The sequence below is a fragment of the Emydura macquarii genome, unplaced genomic scaffold, assembly GCF_026122565.2.
Source record: "Emydura macquarii macquarii isolate MOO-44397 ecotype Brisbane River unplaced genomic scaffold, CSIRO-AGI_Emac_v2 contig_2473, whole genome shotgun sequence".
Classification (NCBI taxonomy): domain Eukaryota; kingdom Metazoa; phylum Chordata; order Testudines; family Chelidae; genus Emydura; species Emydura macquarii.
This window is the reverse complement of record NW_027132610.1, coordinates 13,505,022-13,523,379: the sequence shown is the minus strand read 5'-3', so window position 1 is coordinate 13,523,379 and position 18,358 is coordinate 13,505,022. Positions and strand designations below refer to the sequence as shown.

The 18,358-nt window shown below is 37.5% G+C and overlaps 1 protein-coding gene across 9 annotated transcripts in view; it reads right to left on the bottom strand.

Annotated features, from left to right (window-relative positions):
- NBEA (neurobeachin) overlaps nucleotides 1–18,358 on the bottom strand; it is a 748,678-nt gene that overhangs the window by 101,658 nt on the left and 628,662 nt on the right. For all 9 annotated transcript variants that reach the window (XM_067562991.1, XM_067562985.1, XM_067562986.1 and 6 more), the window contains one exon: nucleotides 17,144–17,284. In XM_067562991.1, coding sequence (XP_067419092.1) covers nucleotides 17,144–17,284 — 141 coding nt within the window. The remainder of the gene's footprint in view (nucleotides 1–17,143; nucleotides 17,285–18,358) is intronic.

Genomic DNA, 18,358 nt, shown 5'->3' with positions numbered 1-18,358 from the left:
TATTAGGACCTACAAGAGAAAGAAAGAATAGCTTATGCTATTATATGAATTTAAAGAAATTTGGCCCATGTTTTTAGATATATTTGGATTAAAAACATTGAGATTGCTCAAAGAATGCCAGTCCTCCATTCCACCTAACCCCTCCTATTCTTTAGTTCCCTCCTTTTTCTATTTATGTATGTCCTCTCCCATTTTACTTTTGCAACCTCCATCCTAATGTGTTATATCTATGCAATATTATTTTGTTTTGTATTGCAAAACTACATAATTCTATTGGGCATTCCATGAAGCGTGTGGTATTCAGAATCATACAAGCTGTAACTCATTTATCTTTTGGTATCATTTGTTTTTATATATAAAAACAGAAACAAAAAACACAGAAAAGGACTGGGCCCCAGAAAGCACTGATTCTAAAAAGGTGTGACAGTAGATAACTGTTAGGGGTCACAATTGAACATGACAGCCTTGTGTGATGTTACAGCAACAAAGGCGAAGATTTCCCTACTTGATCTCAGATTGGAAGCTTTGCCTTAACTCCTGTGGCTGTGAAGATGAGTATGGAATTAATCCAACTCTGCTTCATTTCATTATAGTTTATAGGACATGATATTCTTGCTGCTGTCTAGCAAATAGTTCCAAATGATGGAATTTTTATTCTATCTTTAAAAGAGAAAACTTTTAGGAAATTATGCACCAAAAAAGACATTAAAAGAATGTAGGTTGCAAAGTGAAAGCACTCTAAAGCCTAATAATGGCAAGTTTCCCCATGGATCCTTGTCCTTGCAGCCTTGGAGCTCCCAATAAAGTCTGAATTAAAATGATCACATGCTGTTTTGGTTGCACAGTGAATGTTTAGCGGATTCCCCACCTCATGACTGTGGGACTTAGACAGCATTCACCAAGTGAGGCAGAGGACCACATATCAAAGCAGGGAAAGTCAATAGGTGGCCCCCACAGGCCAAATCCAGACCACCAGACGCTTTTGAACAGACCCCAAAATATTTTTATTTAATTATTATTATTATTGTTATTGTTTTTGTATTATTTTCTCTGGAATCTGGACCCTGACCATACCTTGACCAAGAAACTTGGAACTTGACAAAATTGACTATCCCTCTATTAAAGTGAGGATAAAAAATATTCAACATTGGCTCATTTTCTGAGCATTGTCATAATACCACATGGAATCAGAATGCAGAAAAGAGCAGAGTTAAGATTGGGAGGGCAACTTTAACTTAGATGTGTCCATCAAAGCACACTGGAGTGCTTCACTTGGTGACCTTTCATGCATAAAATAAGTACACAACAGATTCACATTACATGTTTTAACTATAGACATTTCTTATTTTGGTTTATAATTGAAAAAGCATTCTGTATATGCTTACAATGGCAAGTTAAGTCATTTTCCATCCTACTGACCTTGTGAACTTTAGATCTTATTAACTCTGCTTTCTAAAAGCTCCAGCCTTTTTTTTTTTTTTTTTTATATTTACCATCTATACTTTAATTTGATTTGAAAACCTTTGAGGAACAGTTAACTGATGGATGCTGAAATCAGAAGCAGTTGGTGGATTAAAAAAGCAGAAGCCATAAATATGATGTAGTTACAGTAAATTATGTAGAAACATTAATCCAAAATTCCATGACAACATTATTTTAAGCATCTGAGACAAATATACAAAAGCAAGAAAATCCACAGTGTAGGATTAAACCTGTAATAGTCGAGCACTACAGGGTGCCATATTATGTTATCCTGCTATGACCTGTTGTGTCTATCTTTTGGATTTTTAATTCTTAACAAGAATTGAGAGTTTTTCCTAGGTTTATCTCAGATGCCTCGCTCAATTTTAAGATGATTTTTATTATCTGGAAATATATGTGGTTACAACATATAAATACAGTTCATATATGTATACAATACATTCATTTAAATGTTGTTCTGGGGTACAGATTACTGCTATTCATTTGAAGGTTTTCTATCTGTGAATGCTACTCAGCTGCAAAATGTATTTCATTATAAAACCATTTCAGGTGTTCATAGTATTCTGAACAAAATTCATACCTCATTCACTGGCAATAGAATAAGAGACTTCTGGAGCACTTGATTGCCACCATGTGGACCACCATGTGGACCACCTCCAGAAGTTCAAGATGTGTTTTGAGCATGCCCATTCCCTTCCAATGAACAGGTTTTGTCTTGGGCTCAGGATCATGCAGGGGAAGGAAAGAGGAGGGATGGGGTGAAATCTTGTCCTCACTGAATGACGTCAGTGGGAGTTTTGGCATTGACTTCAGTGGGCCCAGAATTCCATCCAGGACACATTTAGGCTGGACACAGGCCCAAGGTCAGCATTTTGGCCATCACTGTTTCCCAGCTCTCCTTTCCTAACATATGTCACTGGGTATGATCTGCTCCATGACTCACTGCTCACTGGTGGTTTGGGAAAAAAACTGGTCAGGTTCTCAGGGTCACTTAGGATTGCCTATTGGGATTGGGAATGGATTTTTCCCTACTGCAGATTGCCAGTGGCCACTGGGATTTATTGCTTTCCCTAAGCAGTTTAGACAACTGGTTAGGGATTAAGTTTGGTTGAGTATAGAGATAGCTGGCAGCAACCACTTTATTTTAGGCTGTTTAACACTTTTCATTATAAAGGATTACTGAGACCTTTCATTTGCGAAATGTTAGCAACTCCATTGCTTGCAGAAGGCTATTGATATTCAGTTGGGAGAAACCCCTAAGGTCATTACAGTGCCTTTTCTTTGTCCCATGAAATTCCAATCAGCTTTAGCTGAGTTGTGAAGTATTACAAATCCGCATTTCCTTTTCCTCACTTGGGTTCCTCAGAACAATTTTGGCAGCCTGCCAAAATCACTGAACATTGTAGCAGACTGGATAGTACCATTGCCAAACCAGCAGCAGCTGCTGCACTGTAAATGCTTGAGAGCTGGCATAGCAGCTATGGTGTGGGAGTAGGAGGGAAAAGAGTCAGAGTGGGCTTCCTTCAAAATCCCTGTATCCAGTGTCCCATCCCATGGGGCAGGAAATTTCACAATTCCCGGGGATGAGGGGACAACAGAGAGTGCTGGGTCAGGCTCCCTTATCTCCAAGACCCAGCCATAGCCCCAATGTCCTATCTCCCATCCAGGGACATGCCTTTGGACACGTGCTCCCCCAACTCCTTGTGGGAAAGAGATAAGAGAGCCACACCAGGATCCCCAATCATTTCTCAGACCCAGCACTTGGTCCCAGTAACTCATACCCACCTCTGAGGGCACAAGGGCTAGAGCCCTCATGTCTGGGAGTGAGAGAAAAAAAGACAAGCTGGGCTTACCCTGACCACCCTCTGAATCTACTATATGGCACCAGTGCTCCATCCCCCATGCTAGGATAACAGCTTTTTCCTGCTGCCAGCTTGTGTAGTTAGTCTGTAGCTCAACTGGTAGAAGTCTGTGCCACAGGGTTCAACCACACTGATGATAAAGGGGGGATTGTTACAGGTATACATAATATAAATTCTTTTTACCTAGGAAATTACACGTAAAAACTACATTAAAAGATTATTATTTAGGTTGCAACATAAAGTGCTCAAAAGTTATTAAATGTCAGATCCATGGTTATCCCTACAACCTAAATTCAGCCCATGCTTTAAGTACATCATTACACACTATTTTTTCCACAGGTCCCCTGTCTAATTCAGTGTACAGGTTGGACACATAAAATGGCCAAATTAAGGTTGCACCAGCCACCATTAATCTGGCATTTCCTAATTTCTGAGTGCTTGACTTTGCAACTTCAGTAACATTCCTTTAACGTAATTTTCACAGCATTGTAGAAGCACAGTTGGTATAAGGAAGACTAGGATTTATGGATTTATAGTTACTGGTTATGTGATGGGAATCCAGTAAATCCTCTTTGGACGCAGTTAAATGCCTAGTGTGGGAGATGGGTAGGTGTATATCACCTGTACTTTGTGTTAAGGTAATAAAGTTATGGCTCCCATTTAAAATCCATTTTGTCTGTCTGTCTTTCAGTTACTTGCATATCCTGAGTGATTCTGTGAAGCTGAACAAAACTTACTTGTAAAATCCTATATCTCTCTGTTTCACAGAGTGCAACTCATTTTAATGAAGCATTAAGGTTGCAAATCTACACAGACACAAAAGTCAGGACATGAAAAAGTGAACATATATTGTGGTTTGCTTACCCACTTCACACATATGCACTCTTTTTATTGTTGAACAGGCTATTGTTGTACACTTTACTTTATACTGTGAGAACAATATGAGGAATTTAATGTTGCTCTTACTAACTTAGGACCTGATCCAGTATGCACTGAAGTTAACTGAAAGCCTTTGATTAATGTCAATGGATATTGGATCAGGTCTTTTAACTTTTCCAGATGCACTGTCTTGTTTGTTTACATTATAGTTGATTCTTATCAGTGTATTATAAAACAGAAATTTAAAACTTTAATTTCTATATCTGTTCTACTGCATTACATACAGAAGGCAAGATCTACATTATCTGGGGACTCTCTTTGTGCAAAGGGAATCATGAGCAAACCAGTTAAAACCAATTTGCACCACTGTACTGTATTGATGACACCATACGTAAAACTATTCTAAGACACACAAACTCGCACTTTTCCACCATAGTCAGATATGAAAAGAACTTGCAGGTTAAAGATCAACTATAATGGGAACAACAGAGCCATCGCCTGGGAAAGGAAAACATTTTTTTCTCATCATCCCAATGGCCATAACAGTGTGTTTCATACAAAGTAGTGGATCTTATTGAAACGTGTCCATAAATTGTGTTAACTTGGGATGATTTTATTTATGCTAGTACTGTGTAGCTATAAAACTGGGGTTTTTTACTGAATACTTTCATCAGCTTAGTTAAATGTCCATTCATTGGCAATTAGTTACAATATATACTTACATTTTAATTAAAAGAATTCAAAAAAGAAGCCAGGAGATTTAAAAAACTGACTGAAGGAACAAAACAGGAAGATCTAGCATCATAGGATAGAAGTTAGAAAACAAATGTCCTGCACTTCCTTTTTTTTGTTATTGTACATTCTTATTCAAGCAGATACCTTATGGTACAAAGTTTATGAAAATATTTAGGCCAAAACAAACAAAAGGAAACAAACAACTGAAGCAGGGTGTGAGATAATCTGGCCTCAAATACAGTGCTGAAAATTCTTATCTCCTGTAGGAGATAACTTTGTGGTGCCTGGTATGCCATAAATATCAAAGCTTCTGTGATGGAGATTTGTACCAGATTTGTTTCAGTTTTTGGAGAACAACAGACTGAGGAGGAATACAATCAAGTACAAATCAGTCCACGTGAAATTAGAAACGTTGCCTGATTTTAGGACAGTAATATTCTTGTATATATGATAATTGGCTCGGCAATTAATCTGATCAGAAGATAGTACAATTCTTGTCCAAGAATCAGCCTACACAGAGTTTGCAAGGACCCTCAGGATGTATGACAAGGACTCTCACACTGAGAACAAAATATATCCTTAAAGACTTTTATTGAGATAAAATGGAATAATAATCAAAGGGGTAAAATCAATCAGAATGACAAAGGCAATAATATTGTTCTAGACATGCATGTGATATTATATACTATAAAGTTTTTAGATTAATATACTCAAACCCTTCCTTGATAACCTCGTGTAAGAGATAAAGGATCAGCACTGCCTCTAGCATGTCAAAAGAGTCCATTGATTCAGGTTTAATTCTTGAGTGGGAGGTGCAGAGTTTACGGGATGCTAGAGAGCTAAGAGCTATAGAAAGACTATAAAATCTAATTTAGAGTTTGACTCAACTAACTAACTTAAGAACTGAGAACTATAAGACTAAGACTGAGAGTAAGATTATAAAAGACTACGAAGAGAACTGTAGATGGAACTATAGAGAGCTGTAGAGAACTATAAAACTAAGAGTTAAGAACTATAGATAAATCTAAGAAGAACTAACTTAACATGTAGGGTTGCCCCTCTTATAGTGTGAGCACTGTGTGCCCTCCTTCCATGTCCAAACTTAACTTCCTCACCCACAAAATATCATGGTACACTTACTTTATTGGTTGGCATGTTTGTGCATATTAATGACATATCCATAACTTTTAAAAACAATTAGCTCATTCTCACCTCTTATTTCTGGCCTAACCAGTTAGTTCCATGTTCTTTGCTCACCTATTCTCATCTCCTACTCAATGGTCGTCATTAGGTCTTAAGTACCTCCCTCATTGTTCTCAATGCACCTGGATATCTAAAAGATGCCTCTGTGTTACCCATTTTCTGTATTACTACATCTGAAGAAGAGAGCTGAAGTCTCTCGAAAGCTTATGTCTGCAAATATTAAATTTGTTAGTCTTTAAAGTGCCACAGATCTCTTGTTATTTTTGCTGTATACAGACTAACATGGCTACCCCTCTGGAACATGTTCTTTATGGTGTATCTGTTAGGTTTATGGAGGGCATAAGCCTAACTACCCCCCTACCTTACCACATCTTCACTTATCTAGGATAAAGGTCACAAGCATATATATATATTATGTTTTAGATCATCATTACTTATCTAGGTTAAAGGTCCCAAATATATGTATTGAATATATGTATGCTAACTTGTTTTAGCTCATCATACAGGATGTGGCATGTAGGTTTCTTCTGTTACAGCCAAAATACTCTAATACAAATCTATAAACCTATTATAATAAAACAAGCAATTAAATCCAAGAGAAAAGATATATATGCAAACAAGCTGGCTAGTCCTATAGGCTACAAGACCAGACAATTTCATTTAATATTTCACCATTTCCAACTGATGAGTAAAAGAGACTTCATAAAGCCTTAGCTATTAATTCCAAATTATCATATGGCTAGATATTCTATAGTATTTGTAATTACTATAAATGTTTACTTATTTAATATTATTTTAATTGTTGCATTCAAAAATAAACATTTCATTACATTCTATAGTGTTTACTAATATATGCTGGTTAGCATACATATTATGCTGATAATACTACCCATGATATATATTCCAAGCACTTAAGTAAAAACTATTAATCATTAGTATAGTAGTTATATAGCCCAAATTGGCCTGTACCTTTGTTATAATCCTGAATATTTATGTTAAGTATCCCATAACACTTTGCATTAGCTGAAGTAAGCCTTGGCTTGAGTAGATAGGAAAACTGTCACTATCAGGGTATATGATTATTTCTCCATAGTAACAAGAAAGGAGCTACCCTCCCAAACTTAGGAGGTGTTTTCATGTCCTTGGTACCTAAAATGCATGTGCTCATAATAAAAACAAGTGTACATCATGACCTGAAATACATGGGTTCCGAACAAAAGATAAAGGGGTACACAGAAACAAACAAGATAGAAAGCTGATTAATTAAATTCAGTTCAAATGATGCATACGGTATCTTTTACTGGTAAATAAGTAGGGGATAAAAGGATGGCTTTAAAGGTGTAATGCTGGGGAGCACACCTTCTGCATGAAGTGACTGTAACATAGATGAATGGGACTGTCCTTGGAGATTGATATTGTATAGAAACTTTTTCCTATACCACAATAATAAACCAGACTGACACTGGTTATTTGGTCTGTGGAGTATATTTCATAATGAAATAATAAACCAAAGTGTGGTCAAGCAACTGACTATATAATTTATCAACAATACTTTCTGTTGAAGTTTCATCCTAAGAATTTTATTTTAATTTATGAATATTGTTTATATTTAAATTACTAAAACATGCAGTTCTGGATAGCAGTTATTCAACACATTTGTCAGACCTAGAGGTGAAGCCATACAAAAATCTATGAAATGCGAGAATGGGTCCCTTCTTCAGCTTTTCACACCAAGCTTCCTCTGGCTCTATCAAAAATGTAATAAATGATTATTAATTTCCCTAATACATTAATGTCCCTTCTTCCAACATCTACTAAACAACCTACCTCTTATACTGACAATTCTCTGGCATGCTTCAACAACTAAGAACATAAGAACAGTCATACTGGGTCAGAACAATGGTCCATCTAGTCCAGTATCCTGTCTTCCAACAATGGCCAATGCCAGGTGCTTCAGAGGGAATGAACAGAACAGGTAATCATCAAGTGATCCATCCCATGTCACCCATTCCCAGCTTCTGACATGATCTCAGATTTATCCAATGCCAATTTAAATCAATGCCATAAATCAATGACATAAAATAAATGGCAATAGACTTATTCTCCTGGCACCTTTCTAAAAGTCTGCAGCTTTTAATTTTTTCTGATTAAGAAGTTAAGATGTCCCCAAATTCTACTGAAATTAGTTTTGCTAAATTCAGTTTCCTTCAACCCTTACAAGAGTCAGAATGTATACGTCTCCCAATATTCATCTTATTGCTGCTGTATGAATCTAGCCAAAAACTGTCAACATTTTTATAATGAACATGGCAGTATTTTCTAAATTTCCAAAATAACTATTGGGTCTGCAGAGGGAAAATAAACTTAATATTTTTTTCTTTTATCCCTTTGTCAATAAAGCAGGCAAATCAAAAGTTATCTTGATAAAACTTACACCATTCCACAGCACTGCATATTCTACACACAAGTGCACTTCATAGATTTAGTCATAATCATAATATCTGGAAATATCTTCATTATGGCCATAAATTTATTCCATGAAACAACCAAGCCTACCTTCCATCATAAACCAACAAACAAAAAGAAACAAGGCTACACTTGAAATTCATAGCCACAATGAAGACATTCAGGATGCATGTAAAAATGCATGCTGATCCTAGGATGTCTGATTTTTTGTTTTGGTGCACAAAGATTGTTCTTCCCCAAGGCCAACTGATCTCAGCCAATAAATCTCGACATTCACACCAACAGAAGTCTATATCTGGCATATTTCAGATTTGCATATCAGGTAATATCGCTATTTGTCACAACCAGTTTAGGCTGTGCTTTTTTTCCCTTTGAATAACAGGTGCTTCTTAAGTTAACTAATTTTATGTATAAAGATATGGAGTTATTTTCTTACTGTGACCCAATGGTTTCCAATAAACTGGATAATACTAGAGTAATTCAGTTTCATAGTTACTTCAAAGGGAGAGAAGACAACATTACATTTATCATTTTTGAGACCTGTCTTGTTTTTCTTCAAATACCATTAATGGCCTGACTGAACAATATAGTGCACTTTCATATGCAATAGTTCTCGTATCTTAGTAGTAGTAGTTCTCTGACCTTGACTGATCTAACTTGTAATTCACAGAAAATGCTGACCATTTTCAAGCAGGAGTTCATGAAGAGAAATTGATTTTAAATATTTTAAAGTTTTGGGTTTTTTTTTTTTTTTTTTTTTGAAGACCCCATACATTGAGAAAGTGGACTGCTTTATTTGTAATTAACATATTATATAGTTTTGGACTGTGGCTGAAGTTAAATGTATTTAAGTACCTAGTTATATGATTGCCTATTCTTTGACCTCTCAGGATATTATCAGGATGAAGTCTAAAATGTACAATGTATTAGTTTAAATAGAGGTTAACTAGACAATGACTGATTTTATTGTGTTTAACATTAAAAATTCTCAATTGTATAACTTTTCTTGTACATGATCTTGGCTCAGGAGAGTTTCAAGGTCAGCTGTGCCACTCTCATGAGTGGATGTAAACAATTCTAAGGCGATGCTGAACTGCTACCCTGAAGCTGTCTTGATTTTTATAGAGTTTTTGGGAGATGGGATGAAGCAACCCAGAGTTTATACAAACAGATCACAGAAAAGAAAGATAAAGATTTTAAGATGTAGCGGGAGAGTTCTGCTTATTAGCTACCCCTTGGTTGCCAGCAAAAAGTTGCCATTATCCAACAGTTGTCCAATAAGTGGAAGACAGGCTTGTGGGATTGCAGCCCGGGAAGGAAGTGTGGAGATATGCCTTCCTGGACTGTAGCAGCACAAACCTGCTGTGAGCAGGGCAGCAATGAGGAAAGGCTGCAGCTCGGATGCCAGGGCCTTCTACAAGAAGTGGTGGTTGGGGACAGGGCAGCAGCAGCAGAACAGGGGTCTACAGAGCTGCACAGTTCTTCTCCCTGAGGACTGGGAGGGAAGTCTGTGGGTAGGGCAAGAATGGGGAGAAGTACTATGCAGCTCTGCAGGTCCCCAGCATCTCCCTCCCTGTGGAAAGCCAGGCTGCAGCCTCTCTCCCCATTGCTGCAGCCTTCCCTACCAGTGCATACTGCCAAGATTCTGTCCAGGGCTCCCGCATCGGGAGGGATGTGGGCACCCCAGCTCCTTATCTCCTGGGCAGTTCCAGGATGCAGGCAGGTTTGCAGGGCTGCAGCCATGGAAAGCACATCCCACCACTTCCTTTCCTGGCTGCAAATCCATAAACCTGCCTGCAGCCTTTCTTCCTCCTACAGTTCTCAATAAGCTGCATGGCATTGCCAATATCTGAATCCCATTAACATTAAAGTCAATGGGATGGGAATTGTTCCTGACAAAATGTTGCTATTTACTGGAAGTTGTTAATATCAGGGCTGCCATTAAGTGGGATCTACTGTGTTGTATTGCAGAGGTGTCTAGTGACTTCAGTTAGGGATTAGGCCTCATTGTGCTAGGTCTAGGGAGCAGGGGAGGAAGAGGACACCCTAATGCTGAAAAGATCGTTTGGTATAACTATCAGCTATCTCGATGTACTAAATGCATTGTCCACTATTTGCAGGCATCATCAAACACGTGAGTTTTAAGGAAGGATTCAAAGAATGACAATATAGTGGTTTTAAACATTTTTGCAGGGAGATCCTGCCATACACAAAGGTGCTAGAGAGAACACTGGATTATCAATAAAGGTTTGCAGAATGGAGGTAAAAGCTAATGACACCATAAGAGTGGATAGAGTCCGGAACAAGATCTGAAGGACCATGAAAGTAGGAAAGGTCTGATGTATTAGAGGAGAGTGAAAAAGGGGTGGAATGTGAAGAAGGGGAGTGATGGTCGTAGCAATGGGCTAGTGATGAATGCTTAACAGCATTGTTTTGAATTGACTTGAGGGAAGCAAGATTACATCTGTCAGTCAGTGCCAGAAAGGAAGAAGTAATAGACAGGAAAAGTAGAACACCTACCATATGAAAAAAAGAATACATTAAAACCCAAATCATTGTGTTCTGCATGCAAATTGCTAAACTGAGAAGTCCCAATACATATCTGAAGCCCAAAAGTCATAGTTTTGTGGCAGTAATACCTGATTCTCTATACACATTCTCCTCAAACTCTCATACAGTCTTCCATACTGTGGACCTCTCCCCCTTCTTTTTGAGACCTTTTCTTTTGCTAGATTTCTGTTACTTTGTATATCTTTGTTCTTTTCCTACCTTAACCACTTCACTCTCAGCATATTTTTGGTAATTCTTCCTCCTCCTCCTTCCCCTCCCCCCCCTTTTTTTTCTCTTGCAGTACCTATTCCTTGGGCAACTGAATCTGCTCCATAGATTTAGCTACCACCGTCACCTGTCTCTCTCTCTATCCTTTCTGTTTAGTCCTGCATCTCCAACATCTCCTCCTGATGCCCCTCTGATTTCTCAATCTACAAACTGAGCTCAACTTTCTTACTCTTACTCTGACCACAGACAACTCATTTACACTCCCTAAGATTGTAAACTCCTTGCTATATTTCACTCTTACCTAATCTTCTTTCCCCACAAAATCTTGTCAAATCTTATCACCATCTCCCAAATCCACTATTTCCTCTCTATCCTAACTAGTAAAACCCTGGTTCATCCTCTATCAACTTACAACCTTTATTCTCTGGTTCTATGGCTACAGCCAAAATCATCTTCTGCAATTACCATTCCGACCATGTTACCCCCCCCCCCCCCCCACCTCAAAGCCCTAATGATCTTTTACTGTCTCTTTACGCATCCGTTTCAAAGTCCTTCTCCCTGGTTTCCACACTATACAGAACTCTGCTCAATCACAGTTTGAGTTTCTTCCTTCTTTTCTCCCTTTCTTGAACTTTTCACTTTGCCCTTTCTCCCCTTCACTTCCTTTTTTCCCTTCCATTCATGACTGCCCTTTTTTTTCTGTTTTTACATACCATCCCGTGCTGGGAACACCGTATCATATCTATGTGCTCTCTCTTTTCTAAATCCTCCCTCAAAACTCACTTCTTTTGGCTATCTTGACATCATTGATCTCTTTTTTGGCACTCTCTGCCCCATCTCTAATATATAACTACATTAAAAATATTTTAAAACAGAAAATAATGAAACAAAGTAATTATTTTAATCCTTGAAAATAAGACTGTCCTGTGAGCAGCTTTTTTCTTTCTTTCCCTTATGGTCTTATCATTTCTCACTACGTTATTTTTCAGATTTATATGGCAAGACCATTGAGGCACGAACCTTGCCCTCTTCTTTCTTGGTTAGTGCTAAATAAATAACAAAAATGACAAGCTATTAGCTTTATATAAGAAGTGAGTACTTCTCTGTGTACTGTACACTTCTCTGTGTACTGTACATAAGCAGACTCTTCAGATTAAGAGCTTTCAAACAAGCAAAAGACGCTCTTTTCTTGAATACAGGCCAACATTAGTAGCAAACATGCAAATCAACTCACTGTTTTTAAAACACTGGAGGAAGGTTGTGTACAGGAACCATATGTGAATCATACAATGTATTCACAGTACATGAATAATTTAGCAACATTTAAGAAGTGTATAACGATCACCAAGTATAGCAGTTTAATAGCCAACAAATTCTTTCCCTCGGGTTTGGGAGAAGTATACCCTGATTTTGTAGTCAGATGAACTCTTTGATCTAATATATATTTTAAATTAAAACCCTAACATAATAAAGAGATTATCTGGTGAAATAACACTCAAACTGGCTTCAGATAAACTGCTTTACCCTAAGCAACGATAGATTTTGGTATCTTCCCTACTAATTGCTCCCTGCTCTCCTTTTCCTACTAGCTCGCTCCAAAACTCACAAGGTCCCTCTTTTCATTTTCTTCTTAGAACAGTATTTCAGCTTCCGATCAGTCATGTGTAAGAGGTACTGTTAAAATTCTTGAACATACTCCAGAATGCAATGCAGTGCATGTCATACTGCAAAAGATTCTTGGACATATGAGAGACAGACAATCATTGCTCATAACTAAGCAGAAACAGGGATAACACCTTTTTAGAAGGTAGTTGGTGGAGTAAACCAGCACCAGAAAGGAGTATTTTGGAGCTGGTGTAGGAATAAAATTGTAATTGTAACCCTGTAGCTTAATTCATAGCTTTTAATTGTAATTGTAACCCTGTAGATTAATTCATAGCTTTTAATTGTAATTGTAACCCTGTAGATTAATTCATATCTTTTAATTCATACCCTTATTTGTGTCAACCTCTATATGGTTATTATTGATATCATGTAACATTTGAACTTCTCTCAGTCATACTCCATATTGTGAATGTAAAACCCCATTTTGACCTATGTACTCCATCTTGTGTAAAAACCCCATTTTGACCCTATGTACTCCATCTTGTGTCAAACCCTTTCTAAACCTTTAGATGAATAAGATAGTTATCTGAACAAGGTATGAATGGAGGGTGTATGTGTGTGTGAGTCAGACCCAAACTGCCAGCTTGTCTTGATGAAATTGTCCTGATGAAGTGTGAAGTCCATCCTAGGCTGAAGAGTGTGAACATAGCCCCAAAAAGCAAAGAAGGATCCACCCCAGAAAAACTTAATCAAACTTAATCAAGACATCAAAGAACAAGCTGAAAGTCACGTCTGCTATGGTACCAGCAATCAAGGGTCACAGAGAAGCAACGTGACACAGCAGAACTGAAAAACCTATAAAAGACTGGGTGAGATTTCAAGGCTTTGGGGGAAAAACAGCATTCTACATATCATCTAAAGAAGAGCGTCGGTGCGCGCCCGACAAGGACCCTGCTCTCCTCGTGCCCAGCTTCCCTGGCCAGGTAGCTGCCACGAGCCACGAACTCCAGCAACGAACCCTAGCTACGATCTCAAGCCACAATCAGGACTGGTAGCTATATATAACTATAGAACGCTTTCTGGTATGTTTGGGCGCATGTATGTGTGTGTGTGTGTGTGTATGTGTAGGTTTAAGTTAGTTATTACTTTAGTTTCTGTCAATAAATGCGGCATACTGCCTTTTCCCCTTGAAAAAGTCCCGAGTGCTTAATTTTGCACAACACTGGCCTACCTGAAAATGGCCAGTGCAGTCCTAGCACTATTCTAGTGTTTCTCCCCTAGATGTGTTGCCTTAAGTACCTGACTATTTAGCCTATGCCTAAGGCTACTTTTGATTATAATGATAAATGAAGTACGAAAGATTTTCAGGAAATCCTGTCCTCACAAGCAAATGAAGAAAATATAAGATAAAATACCATTATTTTCTGATCACTGCATATAATGATTAGTCACTCTCCTGCCTTAACTCTCTCCAGCACAAAAATGATAACATTTAGCATAAGCAGAAGTACAAGCAGAAAGTGAATAATTTTTCCATGACTATTTTTTTTAAAGTATAATAGCAGTCATCTTGAAAAGAGTGTATCTGAGCTTTTTCCCCCTGCAGACTGAGATTGTGTGACAAGAGTGTATATTAAAAGTTCTACAATCAACTAATAATTTACTGCTAAAATGGCACAGGAAAATGACTGTGTGCATGTTTTTAAATAAATCTGTGTGTGCGCATTGGGTGTTTATGACTGAGGTGTGGGTAACTGCATTGATTAAAACAGTGCAGACAGGCCAGTGCAAGTTTCTCAGGCAGCTCTGCCAATGCACCTCAGTCTCAACACGCAACAACCCCACTCTTCTCATCCTCACGCTCATTTGGACAGAGGATGCCAAACATGCCAAGTCATGTGATGGTTTGGAGAGAATATAAAATTCACTATACAATTTATGATCATTGGTTGATCACGTCCAATGTCCTGATTATGGCAGCATCCAACATTTCAGAAGACAGTGTAACTTCCCCAAATTGCATCATGTCAATTGTGAGTACAAGGGTGGGAGAGCGGGGCGGCTGGGAGGGAGGAAATATTTCCTGACCTCTTCAGAAAACTCTCTCATGTCATGGAATTTGATTACTTTAGTTTACATAACTATATGCATTATAAAATTAGCCAACCATTTAAAAAACCCAGTCAAAAGTTTCCCTCAATTAAAAGCGTAGTTAATTTCACAGGCTAACTATGTGCTATGTCTAATAGCATTTATTCGTTCTAAATTTGCTATCTATTAATTTCATTGAGTAACTCCTTGCTGATAATATCACTGGCCAAGAGCAAAGGAAGGCCAAAGCTCTTTTTACTATCACTTTTGTAATTTGGAACACAAACTCTTCTCCTTTCTAAATTAGGAAATCCCAGTTTTAAAGCTATCATATTTTAATCCTGCCATATCTCTTATTTCTGTTGCCTTTCAAAATTTAATTTACTGTAGAGCTTTCTTAGGGTCAGAGGACCCAAACTAGACAAGGACTCCTGAGAGAAGCATAACATTATTCAATGCAATTTCACTGTTCCCTTTTCTCTCCACTGAGCATTCTATTTGCTTTATTAACTGCTACTAAACACTGGACAGAGGTTCATTGAGTGATCCCCAATGATTTTTAAATCTTTTTCCTTAGGGGATCTGGAAAGTTCATAGCCCGTAAAAATATATAATAGAAAGTTTAGAGTATTTTTGCCAAAGTGCATTTCTTTGCAAATATCCAATTTGAACTGAATTTGCTGTTGTGCTGCCCAATCTCCCACAACATTTAAGCCTATCTAGAATTTTGTACCCTCCTTCACAATTTCCAAAGCTGAACCCTAGAGAAACAGGGTGCACATTTCCCATATTGGCAAGGTTAGGGTGTTCCGATCTGTGGATATACGACCCATCCCTGCTTAGGTAAGATAACAAATATTTTAAGCAGGGATGGGTCCTATAACCACAGATCTGAACAGCCTATCCTTGCCAATATAGGAAATGTGCACCCTGGTCAGCAGGGTGGGATGTTGATGGTGACAGGAGCAATGGAGGTAATGTGATTCATGTGCACTGGCATGGAATGGTGGGGATGTGCAGTCCTCAGTGTCTTGTGCATTTTGATGCTCCTATCAACCCAAGTCTCCAATCTCCTTCAAAGAATTGAAGGAGGAATCTGGCTTTTCATGTCAGGGTCCTTTGGCTGGCTATGTGACAGGGTTGGCAGCATCTCATTTGTTTTTTGTTGAGGTGCCGGTGTTGTTTTAATTCAAATTCAATAGTTCTATAATAATTTAATTTTATGGTAATTAAATAAAGTTGAAGCCTTTAATCCATATTTCTATGTCTATGCCTCATTGCTCCGGTGTCCAGATCAAGTTCAGATTGGATCCAAACTTTGTAGTTTGGGCCATCACTTGATCCATTTATAAAGATGTATTTAATTTATTCATGCCAGGATTCCAGAAATGAAAGAACATTGAATTATACTACTGTGCTAGCATTTTTTAAATATCTGAAAATATACACTTGTTTTGGATTAATCTGGAAACAAATTTTATTTTTCTGTCAGTGGGAATAAACCTTCCATTTCAGTGGCCCATGATTTTTATGTCTGTTTTACTATAAAACTTGTGTTCTATAATTCCCCCACTGATCTGACAAAGCCTAAGATGTGTGTTGTTGTTGGGGTTTTTTGTTTTTGTTTACTTTATTTTTTAAACTTCATCACATGTTGCAAGGCTCACCAGTATCTCAGTTGTTAAACTGGGAGGATATCTTGAGTGGGCTGAATTTCTTTCACTGTGTAGGGACTTTTCTTTGAGTTGACTTTTCTTTGTTAAGTTAGTTACTTGTCCTAGTTCCCTCCACACTTCAAGTTGCAAGTATGCCCCTGATTTTTAGGAAAGATCCACCCCAATGGCTAAGGATTAATAGACAGAGTGCAGATGCAGAATTTGTGAGGTTTTTAAATGACTAGGCATTCATTGGGAGGTTTTGATGGGACTGTATTTATATAAATTGAAATGTAGGAGAGTGAGAGTGAGTGTGTGTGTATTAGAGAGAGAAAGCAACACAATTAAACATATTAAATGAAAAGCAGATTCCAAAAAACTACTTACAATCCGAACAAGCCAGGACAGAGTAGAAGTAGATGTTGAATAATGGGTGTTGTAATGATAAGGTGGAGTCTGATCATCTTCCCAAGTTTCATAGCGCTCTGCATAGAAGACTGCTCTCTTTGGGTTCAAAGCACCAATGGGCTGCAAAGAGATGAAAAGATGAATAATTATAACAGATGAAGGGTAGTATGCCTTGGATCAGTGTGTCACTTTTATTCTGCATACATTAGCTAAGATTCACTATATATGAAATTCAGCAGCCAAGTATAGATAACTTATTCCACATTGTGCTAATCCATTTAGATTACTGAGATGGATTTGGAATTTTATTTCAAAGGCTTGATATACTAAAACTCTCGTAACTTTTCTTTTCTTTTCCTTTTTCTTTAATTAACAAATATATGTGATCCACATCTGCAAAGTTTCAAAGACTTCCTTGAAGTCAGAATTGTTTTTCAATTAATTCAATAACAGTGTTCTGGAAATACACTCCTAAACTGCATTTAAAATGCATTAAGACCAAACTAATATTTCTGTTGTTGTCATTCACCATAATGATACAGCTAATGAAAAGTGACTTTTGCTCACACAGGATACTTTGTAATGCCCATTTCATGATGAAAAGATTTCACACAGACCCGCTGGTGGTGTTTGGTGATCCTAAACAGAAATACTTGAAAACATTCATAGTCCTGCAAGACAGCATCTATAGTCTGACTGAACAAAACCAGGTTTCACAGAGAGAAACTAACCATCTCTTTCCTTAAAAGGAATAACAGGAATGCAAAATGATTCAAGAATTCAAAACCTATTGCACACAGTCCCTTGCACACAGTCCATACAAGTTAGGCAAAAAAAGCTCACTAGAAATTCAAGGTGTAGGTAGAAACCATTGGTTGTAACCTATCTGCTTAGAGCTCAGTTATTATATTTCATATGAATACTTCTTGAGTTTTAATTTCTGTCATAATCCTTTGTAAAATTTATTTGTTATGGCTGCCTATCTGTATTATGTGGCTATTGTGGGAACACATCGAAAGGCACTAGGATAAAGAAAATACAGTGGGAGGGAATATAAATAAAATTTTGAGATAATACATTTAAAGTGATCTTAATTCTGTATTTTTAGATAAGATACTAAATTATTTGTCTAGTAATAACAACTGTAACAATAGCAATAGTAATCTGCTAAGAACCGTCAAGGATTAATTTTAG